At 45.8% G+C, this 15,000-nt stretch overlaps 1 protein-coding gene across 1 annotated transcript in view; it reads right to left on the bottom strand.

The window, feature by feature from the left end:
- Window positions 1-15,000, bottom strand: part of fam184ab (family with sequence similarity 184 member Ab) — a 106,845-nt gene that overhangs the window by 43,844 nt on the left and 48,001 nt on the right. The window contains exons 6-9 of the mRNA XM_080490095.1: window positions 11,489-11,740; window positions 8,422-8,557; window positions 5,928-6,109; window positions 5,087-5,272 (exon numbers count right to left, since the gene is read on the bottom strand). Coding sequence (XP_080346221.1) covers window positions 5,087-5,272; window positions 5,928-6,109; window positions 8,422-8,557; window positions 11,489-11,740 — 756 coding nt within the window. The remainder of the gene's footprint in view (window positions 1-5,086; window positions 5,273-5,927; window positions 6,110-8,421; window positions 8,558-11,488; window positions 11,741-15,000) is intronic.

The following is a 15,000-nucleotide window of genomic DNA, read 5'->3' as shown; positions in this document are numbered from 1 at the left end:
GACCGGGGAAGACCGGGGATATGCAGACAGGGTAGGACCGGGAATATGTAGACCGGGGAAGACCGGGGAAGACCGGGGCAGACCGGGGAAGACCGGGGATATGCAGACAGGGTAGGACCGGGAATATGTAGACCGGGGAAGACCGGGGAAGACCGGGGCAGACCGGGGAAGACCGGGAATATGCAGACAGGGGAGGACCGGGAATATGTAGACCGGGGAAGACCCAGAAAGACTGGAGCAGACCGGGGCAGACCGGGGCAGACTGGGGAAGACCGGGAATATGCAGACTGGGAATATGCAGACTGGGGAAGATCGGGGCAGACCGGGAATATGTAGACTAGGGAAGACCGGGAAAATGTAGACCCGGGCAGACTTGGGATATGTAGACCGGGGCAGAACTTAATGTTCCCTGAAAGGTATGAATGTGTGTGTGTGTGTCTAAAACCTGCAGCATCAATTTAACTCAAACAGAACTCAGGATGACAAGTTTGTAAAGCTAGTACGTGTTAGCATCTACTAGCATTTTACATTAGCATTTCCTGCTACAGTCTTCATTTCCCAACAAAACACGCCATAGGGTGCATGTAAAAACACATGCAGACTACAGGAGGCGCTCTAACACGTACCAATGATATAATCACAGAGTTTAACACAACAGCTCCACTCAGGTTGATTCAGAAACTTAAACACTGTCCCGCTCTGTTTATCTCCTCCACTTTCCGGTTTATGTCTACGAAAGTCGGTGGAATTCATCCAGACATGAATCGCCGGATTCCCTCATAATCACGCACAGTTGAAGGAATGAAGTTGAAAGAAAGTAACGGGGTAAAGATATAAATATGTACTACAGAGTATGCATCAGCATTAAGACGAGAGGCTGTGAGCCCAGAGAAGTAAGTACTGGTGAAATATCGATGCTACAGATTTCAGACACACACATTCCAGGGAACACTATGTTCATTTCCTGTTGACTTTAATCTGTCACCATAACCTGGAGATTTACCCGTTATATTCATGTTGGTGTACATTTGAGTCCCCATGGGTTAGCAATCAGGATTTGGTCCCCACTCGTATAGAAAATCACACATTTATCTTTTAGGGTAAATTCTATTGATATTCTAATGGTATTGAATGTTGTCATGGTGACTGTCAAAATAAAAGTACCAAGTTGGATTATATTACAGTGACTTTCAAAATAAAAGTACCAAGTCCAGGAGAATATGGACTCAGGGTCATGACACCACGGAGGAAACTTTGTTCTGATTGGCCAGCAAACTAAACTAAACTAACTAAACTTATCATACTTTAATTAATTAATTAATTAATTAATCAAAGTTCTTTTCTCATTTTGAACATTTTGTTACAGCAAAGTTAAAAAACCTCCTGAACTGTGACGATTTAATAAGGACACTCCATCTGCGCTGGAGAGTAATTGAGTACATTTACTCAAGTACTGCACTTGACAGTTCTTCACTATTCAACACTTGATTTCACACCAATAAGGTTCATGTGCTCCACTGGAGTGTTTCTACCTCTTTAGAGAGCAAACAGGAGGAAAGCATCAACAAGAAACAAAACGCTTTCCAGAACTAATTGTTAAGGCTTAAAACCTGCAAACACCGAAGTGAGAACATGTTCCTGTACTTTCCTCAGGTAATCTCTCCATCCACCCACCCCCCACCCATCCATCTATCGTGTCCCAGAGTAAACAGGAGTATATTTTGGATAATTCCATAGGGCTCATTCAGCAGCAGTTGTTTACCAGTTCGGATGGTTCCCTTCGCTGCTTGTTGATTGCACTGCACCATATGCAGACGGCGCAGGGCGCCTGCCATCCCTGATCACCACTCATTCATTAGCAGAAATAATGAACATCAACAGACTGAAATATGTGACAGGACCAAAATCTTTTGGCAGGAAACAAATCAACGATGCAGAGACGGAGAGAGCCGACAGCTTGTATTTTGACTGAGTCATTCCTGATTATCCATCTGGTCCATTTTCCATCAATTATTCACATCAGCTGCTTCTCACACAAAACTGCAGGAGCTCATTCAGATCTGTGGCTTTCTAAGATTGTACCCTGCACTGGCTGTGGACCAACTGAGGGACTGATGGACCAACTGATGGACCAACTGATGGACAGATTGATGGACCAACTGATGGACCAACTCATGGACCAACTCATGGACCAACTCATGGATGGACTGATGGACCAACTGATGGATGGACTGATGGACCAACTGATGGACAGACTGATGGACAGACTGATGGACAGACTGATGGAGCATCTGATGGACAGACTGATGGACCAACTGATGGATGGACTAACGAAGTGTTGAAATGATGGACAGATGATGGACGATGAAATTGACGGATGAGTTCTTTCCTCAATAAAACAAAAACAAATAAACAAATCCAGATTCAACCAAACGCAGTGAACAAAGTGAACAAAGTGAACAAAGTGAACAAAGTGAACAAAGTGAACAAAGTGAACAAAGTGAACAAAGTGGGAAGAAAAGGTTTGTGGAAAGTCGATGACTTTGGATTGCACAAGTCCTCCAGATGAGACAAGAATGTCTGAGCTGATCAAATCGGACGTCTGTTGTCTGTTTGACCGTCAGAACAGAGAATCAGGCCCCGGTGACGTCACCTAGAAACTGTGGAAACTAGTGCACACGTTACAGGCTTTTATTTTCTAGAATAGTTTATGTCCGTCTGTCAATCCGTCGAGGTTTGTTTCAGAAGACAGGGACACTAAAGCACTTATTTACTCCAAGTCATTAAGTCCAAGTCATAGTTTGTGGAAAACCGATGGCTGTGTTCAGGGATTACAATTTCAATTGCCAATATTCTACAAAAAGTAGATAAATACCAGACTTTCCTCAATGCAGAGCTCAACCAAACCATGCAGTACTCAGCGTTTTAGGAGGGAATATATCATTATCGAGCAGAGATTAGTTAAATTCACCACTTGGTCCTCGTTGGTGCTCGCAGTTTCTCATGTGGCCCATTTGAAAATATGATTCCGCTTCGGTGGAGATCGTACTCAGAAGACAGGAGCGAGACTTTCTGGTCCTCCCCTAATCAGCAGGAAAGCAGCACAGCGTCACCGTGGCCTGGTGACGTTTCCTCCATCATTAACTGAAGAAATCCTCTCAGCCGGAGAGCAACTTCCAGGATGGGAGGAGCCAAGATGGGAGGGGCCAGGATGGGAGGAGCCAGAATGGGAGGGGCCAGGATGGGAGGAGCCAGGACATCCAGCCGCCGTGGCTGAAGGGTGGGAGGAGCCAGGATGGGAGGAGCCAGGACGTCCAGCCACCGTGGCTGAAGGGTGGGAGGAGCCAGGATGGGAGGAGCCAGGACATCCAGCCACCGTGGCTGACGGGTGGGAGGAGCCAGGATGGGAGGGGCCAGGATGGGAGGAGCCAGGACGTCCAGCCACCGTGGCTGACGGGTGGGAGGAGCCAGGATGGGAGGGGCCAGGATGGGAGGAGCCAGGACGTCCAGCCGCCGTGGCTGAAGGGTGGGAGGAGCCAGGATGGGAGGAGCCAGGACGTCCAGCCGCCGTGGCTGAAGGGTGGGAGGAGCCAGGATGGGAGGAGCCAGGACGTCCAGCCACCGTGGCTGAAGGGTGGGAGGAGCCAGGATGGGAGGAGCCAGGACGTCCAGCCACCGTGGCTGAAGGGTGGGAGGAGCCAGGATGGGAGGAGCCAGGACATCCAGCCACCGTGGCTGACGGGTGGGAGGAGCCAGGATGGGAGGGGCCAGGATGGGAGGAGCCAGGACGTCCAGCCACCGTGGCTGACGGGTGGGAGGAGCCAGGATGGGAGGGGCCAGGATGGGAGGAGCCAGGACGTCCAGCCACCGTGGCTGACGGGTGGGAGGAGCCAGGATGGGAGGGGCCAGGATGGGAGGAGCCAGGACGTCCAGCCGCCGTGGCTGAAGGGTGGGAGGAGCCAGGATGGGAGGAGCCAGGACGTCCAGCCGCCGTGGCTGAAGGGTGGGAGGAGCCAGGATGGGAGGAGCCAGGACGTCCAGCCACCGTGGCTGAAGGGTGGGAGGAGCCAGGATGGGAGGAGCCAGGACGTCCAGCCACCGTGGCTGAAGGGTGGGAGGAGCCAGGATGGGAGGAGCCAGGACATCCAGCCACCGTGGCTGACGGGTGGGAGGAGCCAGGATGGGAGGGGCCAGGATGGGAGGAGCCAGGACGTCCAGCCACCGTGGCTGACGGGTGGGAGGAGCCAGGATGGGAGGGGCCAGGATGGGAGGAGCCAGGACGTCCAGCCGCCGTGGCTGAAGGGTGGGAGGAGCCAGGATGGGAGGAGCCAGGACGTCCAGCCGCCGTGGCTGAAGGGTGGGAGGAGCCAGGATGGGAGGAGCCAGGACGTCCAGCCGCCGTGGCTGAAGGGTGGGAGGAGCCAGGATGGGAGGAGCCAGGACGTCCAGCCACCGTGGCTGACGGGTGGGAGGAGCCAGGATGGGAGGGGCCAGGACGTCCAGCCGCCGTGGCTGAAGGGTGGGAGGAGCCAGGATGGGAGGAGCCAGGACGTCCAGCCGCCGTGGCTGAAGGGTGGGAGGAGCCAGGATGGGAGGAGCCAGGATGGGAGGAGCCAGGACGTCCAGCCGCCGTGGCTGAAGGGTGGGAGGAGCCAGCCGAGGGCTGTGAGGCCAGTGGTTTGGCCATAGGACTCTGTCCTCATCCACCCCGCAGATCGTTACGATGAGAGGAGAAATGCAAGAATTCACACTGTTTCTGGTCCAGGTCCAGGTCCAGGTTTATTTCCAGGTTCTGGTCCTGGTATAGGTCTCGGTCACCACGTTGGTAGTAACCAGTAGTAGTAGAGACGATCAGAACAAAGTTTCCTCCGTGGTGTCATGACTCCCAGTCCATATTCTCCTGGACTTTTATTTTGACAGTCACAATAATAACAATACAACTTGTATTACCCGGTCTGCACTGTGTGTGTGTGTGTGTGTGTGTGTGTGTGTGTGTGTGTGTGTGTGTGTGTGTGTGTGTGTGTGTGTGTGTGTGTGTGTGTGTGTGTGTGTGTGTGTGTGTGTGTGTGTGTGTGTGTGAGCTCACAGCCAGCAGTCTGTTCTTGTCCTTCTCTGCAGCACTCAGAGCGTTCTCCAGCGTCGCTCGGTGCTTCTTGCTGACTTCCTCTAGAGCTCGAGCCTGGCTCTCCTTCATCTGACTGCTCTCCTCTTCGTACCGAGCCCGGGCCGAGCTCACGTCCTTCTTGTGTGCCGCTCGCTCCTCACGGAGCCCCTAACACACACACACACACACACACACACACACACACACACACACACACACACACACACACACACACACACACCCATTCACTAACGCTCCTAAATGAGGAGGTGAAAATTAACATTTGAATTGAATTGAGGTGGACACTGCTCAGACAGACGCAGAGCAGCGTCTCCCAGCTCTCGAAGGAATTGTGCCGCACAAATGTCAGAGTTAAACGAGACGAGGAGACGCGAAGCGGCAACACTTGACATTTCCTGCTGACTGCGCTGCCTTCCACCGGCTGACCTTTAAACATCAGGCCTTCTGAAACCGAGCAGTCTTTTGGGTAAACGCTGTGATGGACAGCCGTGACCCGGCGGCTCGGCCTCAGTCAGGAATCAGTTCACAACAAATGTTGGTTGGAAGAAAACAACTGGAAGCTTCTGCTAATGTTACTGATTCACCATCTCTGAAAGATGGATAACCCCCGAGATAGATAGATAGATAGATAGATAGATAGATAGATAGATAGATAGATAGATAGATAGATAGATAGATAGATAGATAGATAGATAGATAGATAGATAGATAGATAGATAGATAGATAGATAGATAGATAGATAGATAGATAGTTATTCGTCCTGGTTATGCTCCGATGTCGTTGAAGCGGAGAGAACTGCACCTTCTCCAGGGACTGGATGTGCTGCCTCTGCCGGTCGTCCAGGGCCTGTCCCTGGTTCTGCAGGGCCTCCCGCTCCTCCTCCATCCTCAGCACCTTGTCCTTCAGCCGGCTGCGCTCATTGTCCAGGTCCCTGATGGCGGCCTCCTGGGTCATCTGGGTGGCCTGCAGGCTGCTGATCTGACCTGAGGGCGAACCAAGTCTGTCTCACTCCTGTCTCTTAGTTATCATCATGTCAGCAAACATGAAGCAGCAAACATGAAGCAGCAAACGTGAAGCAGCAAACATGAAGCAGCAAACATGAAGCAGCAAACTTGAAGCAGCAAACGTGAAGCAGCAAACGTGAAGCAGCAAACGTGAAGCAGCAAACTTGAAGCAGCAAACGTGTAGCAGCAAACGTGTAGCAGCAAACGTGAAGCAGCAAACATGAAGCAGCAAACATGAAGCAGCAAACTTGAAGCAGCAAACGTGAAGCAGCAAACGTGAAGCAGCAAACATGAAGCAGCAAACATGAAGCAGCAAACATGAAGCAGCAAACGTGAAGCAGCAAACATGAAGCAGCAAACATGAAGCAGCAAACATGAAGCAGCAAACATGAAGCAGCAAACATGAAGCAGCAAACGTGAAGCAGCAAACGTGAAGCAGCAAACGTGTAGCAGCAAACGTGTAGCAGCAAACGTGTAGCAGCAAACGTGTAGCAGCAAACATGAAGCAGCAAACGTGAAGCAGCAAACGTGAAGCAGCAAACGTGAAGCAGCAAACGTGTAGCAGCAAACGTGTAGCAGCAAACGTGTAGCAGCAAACATGAAGCAGCAAACGTGAAGCAGCAAACGTGAAGCAGCAAACGTGAAGCAGCAAACATGAAGCAGCAAACGTGTAGCAGCAAACGTGTAGCAGCAAACATGAAGCAGCAAACGTGAAGCAGCAAACGTGAAGCAGCAAACGTGAAGCAGCAAACATGAAGCAGCAAACGTGAAGCAGCAAACGTGAAGCAGCAAACGTGAAGCAGCAAACGTGAAGCAGCAAACGTGTAGCAGCAAACGTGTAGCAGCAAACATGAAGCAGCAAACATGAAGCAGCAAACATGAAGCAGCAAACATGAAGCAGCAAACATGAAGCAGCAAACATGAAGCAGCAGCAAACGTAAATCAGAAAAATGTATCGCAGAAAAACTTTGAATTCTGTGAGCGTTGACGCTCTGCACATTCAACACTGCAGCTTTAAAGTAGGAAAGACATGGGAGATTACCGTATTATCTGGACCATAGATCATCTCAAATGACTATAATTCAATGAAATAATCAGAACTCAAATAAGTACAGTTTGATTTTATTTCAACTATACAATCTTTTAAACAGTTTTTTCATTTTCTATAAATTTTGTTTTCAACAAATTTTCTGGGCTTTATTTAATTGACTAAAACTTTCTAATTTACTTCGTGTCCCGGACACAACAGGGCGGCGGGTTTAGGAGCTGGATACTGACAAGTCATCGGTTGCTTTAATTGCCTCCGTGAAACAGAAGCCTCAGATTTTCTACATTTTCTAAAAACAGATTATTGCTGATGAGTGAGTTTTGATCTGCAGGCTGCTGGTTGCTGACCACTGACATGTAGAGTACTTTTCAATAACGATATCAGGATATTCAACTTGTCGACCTGATGTAACTAGAAGCTAATCAGTAAACCGTCGTCCTACATTTAAAGGTGCAGTAAAAAGGTGGAGAACAAAGCACGCAGCAGTTGAACCGTCACGTTTAACTTGTCATTCTCTCTGAATCGACCTCGAGTCGCTGCCTCTTCTGAACGTGACTCTGTTGTTATTTACCAACTGAACTGAACATCGTCATCGGCAGCTCGTGGCGGCTAATGGGCCGAGTGAAGCTGCTGCCGTGGCTCACTCATTTCACACTAGCGTTTATGCAACGCTGTGGTGCAGGACGCCGACGGAGACGTCGGCAGACATTAAGTCCGATTCCTCAACACCTCAAACAGCATAATGGATGTGAGACGCAGGAACAGCATGAGCTTGGCTCTGCAGCTGCATGTTACAGCGATCCAGGCAGTGACGGGGAATGCTGTACAGGCAGCTGGGCGGCGGTACAGGCGGCGGTACGGGTGACGGGGGTCACGGGACAGGTGACGGCGGGGACCACGGTGCAGGCAGCAGTACAGGCGGAGGAGAGGAGATTGAAGAAAACTAAAGCAAAATCATGAGACGAAACAAGAAGATAAAAGACGAGGCGAGATGAGACACAAAAAGCAAAAACTTAAAAAGCGGATGAGAAGCAGGATACGAAACAAGATGAGAAAACGGTTATAAGAGAACAGAACAGCTGAGACAGATGAGAGGAGAAGCGGAAGATACAAGAAAAAGTAGAGAAAGGAGGAAACGGAGAGATGAAACACAACAAGAGCTCAGATGGTGAAAGACTAGAAGAGTGAAGAAGAGCAGGACAAACTCCAGACGTAGAGACGGGACGAACCACGCAGGTCTTACTGGCTTTGAGGAGGATTTCCGTGGCTTGCTGCTGAACTCGGTCTCTGGCCGCCTCCAGTTCGCACTCCGCCTCCTTCTGACGAATCTCTACGATCTCAGAGTTCTGAGTCACCTCGTCCAGCTGTTTGGTTAAATCCTGCAGACGACACGCAGCTTCACTCTTACTGCACTCACTGGGTCAGTGGTTGGTTTGGGATGGGTGGGTGGGTGGGTGGGTGAGGGAGTGGGTGGGTGGGTGGTTTGGTTGGGTTGGGTTGGTTGGTGGGTGGGTGAGGTGAGGGAGTGGGGTGGGTGGGTGTTTTGGTTGGGTTGGTTGGGTTGGTGGGTGGGTGAGGTGAGGGAGTGGGGTGGGTGGGTGGTTTGGTTGGGTTGGGTTGGTGGGGGGGGTGGTTGGTTGGTTGGTTGGTTGGTGGGGGGGGTGGTTGGTTGGGTTGGTGGGTGGGTGAGGGAGTGGGGTGGGTAGGTGGTTGGTTGGTTGGTTGGTTGGTGGGTGGGTGAGGTGAGGGAGTGGGGTGGGTGGGTGGTTTGGTTGGGTTGGGTTGGTGGGTGGGTGGTTGGTTGGTTGGTTGGTTGGTTGGTTGGTGGGGGGGGTGGTTGGTTGGGTTGGTGGGTGGGTGAGGGAGTGGGGTGGGTAGGTGGTTGGTTGGTTGGTTGGTTGGGTGGGTGGGTGGTTGGGGTGGGTAGGTGGTTTGGTTGACTGATATTGTGGGACATTTGGTGGATTCCAGAGTACTCAGGTTAGTTGCTTGGCTGTTTGCTCATTGGTCAATTGGGACCAGCTGGTCTGGTTGGTTAGTTAGTTGGCAAAGAATTTTCTCTGTGAAAGTCCTTTAAAGAGCACAAGCTCATGAGACATACAATAATAAGTAAAATGCTCTCTCTTGCAGTTTTATCAAGTCAATGGCAGAAGTGCTTTAAATGTACACAAAAACAGTCTGAGCTCATAATGCAGCAGATCTAGTTGTAGTCAGGGTTAGTTTAGATCAGCATTATTAATACTGAAGCTCAACACTGTCAATGCTGCTCAATTAGTAAGAGGTAGACCAGGAAGGAATCTGATGTGAACACACACACACACACACACACACACACACACACACACACACACACACACACACACACACACACACACAGCAGCCATTTGATTTGATTTGCCACTCCGTAAGAACTCCCATCAAACAGCCCCAAACTTAATTACTGCAGGTCAAACAATGAGACCTTCATGTGATGAGGAACGGTGTGTGTGTGTGTGTGTGTGTGTGTGTGTGTGTGTGTGTGTGTGTGTGTGTGTGTGTGTGTGTGTGTGTGTGTGTGTGTGTGTGTGTGTGTGTGTGTGTGTGTGTGTGTGTGTGTGTGTGTGTTTTATCCTCCTTGTGAATCTCAGTGGAGATAACTTGAGAGTTCAGATCTCCGGGCTGGCAGAGATCCAGGACAACTCATTGGGGTCAATCGAGGAGAGAGTAGAGTAGAGTGAAAGTACTTGAGAATAGAAGTACGATAATCTGTAGATTGAAACATTTTGGGGAATTTGGAGAGTCCTCATCTATTTGTATCCCTTCATGTGGCCAGTAACCTGATCGGAGGCATTGATCACATTTGATCATTATGTCCATGTTAAGGTGTGTGACCCCCGAACCTTTTTAGCTTGTAGCATGTAGCATCAATGGTGTGTGACCCCCGAACCTTTTTAGCTTGTAGCATGTAGCATCAATGGTGTGTGAGCCCCGAAACTCTTTAGCATGTAGCATGTAGCATCACTGGTGTGTGACCTCCAAAACCTTTTAGCTTGTAGCACATTGGTGTCCAAGCGTAATCCTAGAGGGCCGGCGTCCTGCAGGGTTTAGCTCCTCCCAGTTGCAAAGCACCTGATTGCAACGAGGGGCTCCTTATTGGGCTTTTTCCCAACCTTGGTGATGACATCATCATTAGATTCAGGTAAGCTGAAGCAGGGAGAGAACTAAAACATGCAGGACACCGGTCCTCCAGGACCGAGTTTGGACACCCCTGATGTAGCATGTAGCATCGCTGGTGTGAGACCCCCAAAACTCTTTAGCATGTAGCATTGCTGGTGTGAGACCCCCGAAACTCTTTAGCATGTAGCATGTTGCATCACTGGTGTGTGAGCCAGGAAACTCTTTAGCATGTAGCATTGCTGGTGTGTGACCCCCGAAACTCTTTAGCATGTAGCATCGCTGGTATGTGAGCCCTGAAACTAATCAAGTTTCACATGTGGCCAAAGCAACTCAAAAAGATGTCTGAAATATGTCCAACATTATTCAAAAATTTTGAAAATCAGTCAGAAGTATTTCCCAAAATATTTGCAGTAATAGTCCAAAATTTGTCAAAAAACTGTTTATCCAAAATACTTATTCAAAATTTGGACAAAAGATGTCCAAGTTTAGTCACAAATATGTCTGAAAATATGTCCAATATATTCATGTCTAAACTTGACAAAAATATGTCCAATTAAAGTCCAAAGTTTGAAAAAAAGCACAAAGTAGTAAATAATATATAATATATATACAGTATGTCCAAAAATAGTCTGAAACGTGTTCAAAAATATGTCCAATACGTCTGAAATTTGTTCAAAATATTTCAAAATTGAATCAGAAATATATCCAATATATGTAAAATAAATCCTAAATATTTCCAGCCTGTCCAAAATATGTCCAGATACGTCTACAAATGGTTCAGAATATGTCCAATTACACTTTTTTTTTCTTCTCTAAAATTAGTCAAAAATTAAGATCTGACATGGACTCGTCCCAAAACAGTCTGAAATATGTACAAAATTAGCTGGAAATACATTCAAAATGATCTGAAGACATGTCGAAAGACAGTCAAAAAAATCGACAAAACTGATCGCAAATATTTCCCAAGTTATTCTTTAACGACTTTAACGAGCGACTTAACGAAACCTCTAAATCCCCTGAAGCAGCAGTCAACAGGCAGGCTGCTCCCAACAGCTGACAGGACCCACACACACACACACACACACACACACACACACACACACACACACACACACACACACACACACACACAGGTAAAGATAGTAGACGCCCACCTTGACGTTGCCCTCGGCGACGGAGAGCGAGGCCTGCAGCTTGTGGGACTTGTCCCGGTTTTCCCGGGCCTCGTCGGTGACCCGGGCCAGCTCGGCCCGCAGCTTCCCCAGCGTCTTCTGCAGCGCCGCCTCCTGGGATTGGAACTCGCGCCGCAGCTCGGCCTCGGTGCGTTTCCACGCCAGCAGGTTGTCCGCCGTCAGCTGCTGGGTTCTCTTCATGGCCTCCAGCTCGCGCTCGTAGAAGGCCTGAGCCTGGAGACACCGGGCGCCACAGGGTCAAGTAATCAGTCCATAGTAAGACACAACAAATCAAAGACACGTCTTACTGATGTCCTGAAATCATGGAAACATTTCACCTTTTATCAAACAGAAACAACGTCTGTAATTGGTCGAAAAATAAGTCCTAATTGTGACTCAAATATGTCAGAAACTAGTCAACAATGTCCAAATCTACTACAAAATGACCAAAACTGCAATTTTAAAATATGTCCAAATATAGTCAAAAATATGTCAACGGTTAGACAAATATATGTCAACAAATTATCACGAACATATCCATCCTTTTTCCAAGATATACCCCAAATATCTATATAAATATATATATAATAATATATAATAATATATATATATATAAGAAATATCCCTAAAATATTTCCAAAATTAGTAAACAAAAAATACATGTAAAAATATGTCCAAGTCTACTCCATAAATATGTCCAAGTCTACTCCAAAAGTATGTCCAAGTCTACTCCATAAATATGTCGAAGTCTACTCCATAAATATGTCCAAAGTCTACTCCATAAATATGTCCAAGTCTACTCCATAAATATGTCAAGTCTACTCCATAAATATGTCCAAAGTCTACTCCATAAATATGTCCAAGTCTACTCCATAAATATGTCCAAGTCTACTCCATAAATATGTCCAAGTCTACTACATAAATATGTCCAAGTCTACTCCATAAATATGTCCAAGTCTACTCCATAAATATGTCAAGTCTACTCCATAAATATGTCCAAGTCTACTCCATAAATATGTCAAGTCTACTCCATAAATATGTCCAAGTCTACTCCATAAATATGTCCAAAGTCTACTCCATAAATATGTCCAAGTCTACTCCATAAATATGTCCAAAGTCTACTCCGTAAATATGTCCAAGTCTACTCCATAAATATGTCAAGTCTACTCCATAAATATGTCCAAGTCTACTCCATAAATATGTCAAGTCTACTCCATAAATATGTCCAAGTCTACTCCATAAATATGTCAAGTCTACTCCATAAATATGTCCAAGTCTACTCCATAAATATGTCCAAAGTCTACTCCATAAATATGTCCAAGTCTACTCCATAAATATGTCAAGTCTACTCCATAAATATGTCAAGTCTACTCCATAAATATGTCCAAGTCTACTCCATAAATATGTCGAAGTCTACTCCAAAAGTATGTCCAAGTCTACTCCATAAATATGTCCAAAGTCTACTCCATAAATATGTCAAGTCTACTCCATAAATATGTCCAAAGTCTACTCCATAAATATGTCCAAAGTCTACTCCATAAATATGTCAAGTCTACTCCATAAATATGTCAAGTCTACTCCATAAATATGTCCAAGTCTACTCCATAAATATGTCCAAAGTCTACTCCATAAATATGTCCAAGTCTACTCCATAAATATGTCAAGTCTACTCCATAAATATGTCAAGTCTACTCCATAAATATGTCCAAGTCTACTCCATAAATATGTCGAAGTCTACTCCAAAAGTATGTCCAAGTCTACTCCATAAATATGTCCAAAGTCTACTCCATAAATATGTCAAGTCTACTCCATAAATATGTCCAAAGTCTACTCCATAAATATGTCAAGTCTACTCCATAAATATGTCCAAAGTCTACTCCATAAATATGTCAAGTCTACTCCATAAATATGTCCAAGTCTACTCCATAAATATGTCCAAAGTCTACTCCATAAATATGTCCAAGTATACTCCATAAATATGTCAAGTCTACTCCATAAATATGTCCAAAGTCTACTCCATAAATATGTCGAAGTCTACTCCAAAAGTATGTCCAAGTCTACTCCATAAATATGTCCAAAGTCTACTCCATAAATATGTCCAAGTCTACTCCATAAATATGTCAAGTCTACTCCATAAATATGTCCAAGTCTACTCCATAAATATGTCCAAGTGTACTCCATAAATATGTCAAGTCTACTCCATAAATATGTCCAAGTCTACTCCATAAATATGTCAAGTCTACTCCATAAATATGTCCAAGTGTACTCCATAAATATGTCAAGTCTACTCCATAAATACTCCATAAATATGTCCAAGTCTACTCCATAAATATGTCCAAGTCTACTCCATAAATATGTCCAAAGTCTACTCCATAAATATATCCAAAGTCTACTCCATAAATATGTCCAAAGTCTACTCCATAAATATGTCCAAGTCTACTCCATAAATATGTCAAGTCTACTCCATAAATATGTCAAGTCTACTCCAAAAGTATGTCCAAGTCTACTCCATAAATATGTCCAAAGTCTACTCCATAAATATGTCAAGTCTACTCCATAAATATGTCCAGGTCTACTCCATAAATATGTCCAAAGTCTACTCCATAAATATGTCAAGTCTACTCCATAAATATGTCAAGTCTACTCCAAAAGTATGTCCAAGTCTACTCCATAAATATGTCCAAAGTCTACTCCATAAATATGTCCAAGTCTACTCCATAAATATGTCCAAAGTCTACTCCATAAATATGTCCAAGTCTACTCCATAAATATGTCAAGTCTACTCCATAAATATGTCAAGTCTACTCCATAAATATGTCAAGTCTACTCCATAAATATGTCCAAGTATACTCCATAAATATGTCTTGTCTACTCCTATAATATGTCAAGTCTACTCCAAAAGTATGTCCAAGTCTACTCCATAAATATGTCCAAAGTCTACTCCATAAATATGTCAAGTCTACTCCATAAATATGTCCAGGTCTACTCCATAAATATGTCCAAAGTCTACTCCATAAATATGTCAAGTCTACTCCATAAATATGTCAAGTCTACTCCAAAAGTATGTCCAAGTCTACTCCATAAATATGTCCAAAGTCTACTCCATAAATATGTCAAGTCTACTCCATAAATATGTCCAAGTCTACTCCATAAATATGTCCAAGTCTACTCCATAAATATGTCAAGTCTACTCCATAAATATGTCAAGTCTACTCCATAAATATGTCCAAGTATACTCCATAAATATGTCAAGTCTACTCCATAAATATGTCAAGTCTACTCCAAAAGTATGTCCAAGTCTACTCCATAAATATGTCCAAAGTCTACTCCATAAATATGTCAAGTCTACTCCATAAATATGTCCAGGTCTACTCCATAAATATGTCCAAAGTCTACTCCATAAATATGTCAAGTCTACTCCATAAATATGTCAAGTCTACTCCAAAAGTATGTCCAAGTCTACTCCATAAATATGTCCAAAGTCTACTCCATAA

The sequence above is a fragment of the Lipophrys pholis genome (assembly GCF_963383615.2).
Source record: "Lipophrys pholis genome assembly, chromosome: 21".
NCBI classification, from domain to species: domain Eukaryota; kingdom Metazoa; phylum Chordata; class Actinopteri; order Blenniiformes; family Blenniidae; genus Lipophrys; species Lipophrys pholis.
This window is presented reverse-complemented; position numbering and strand designations above follow the sequence as displayed.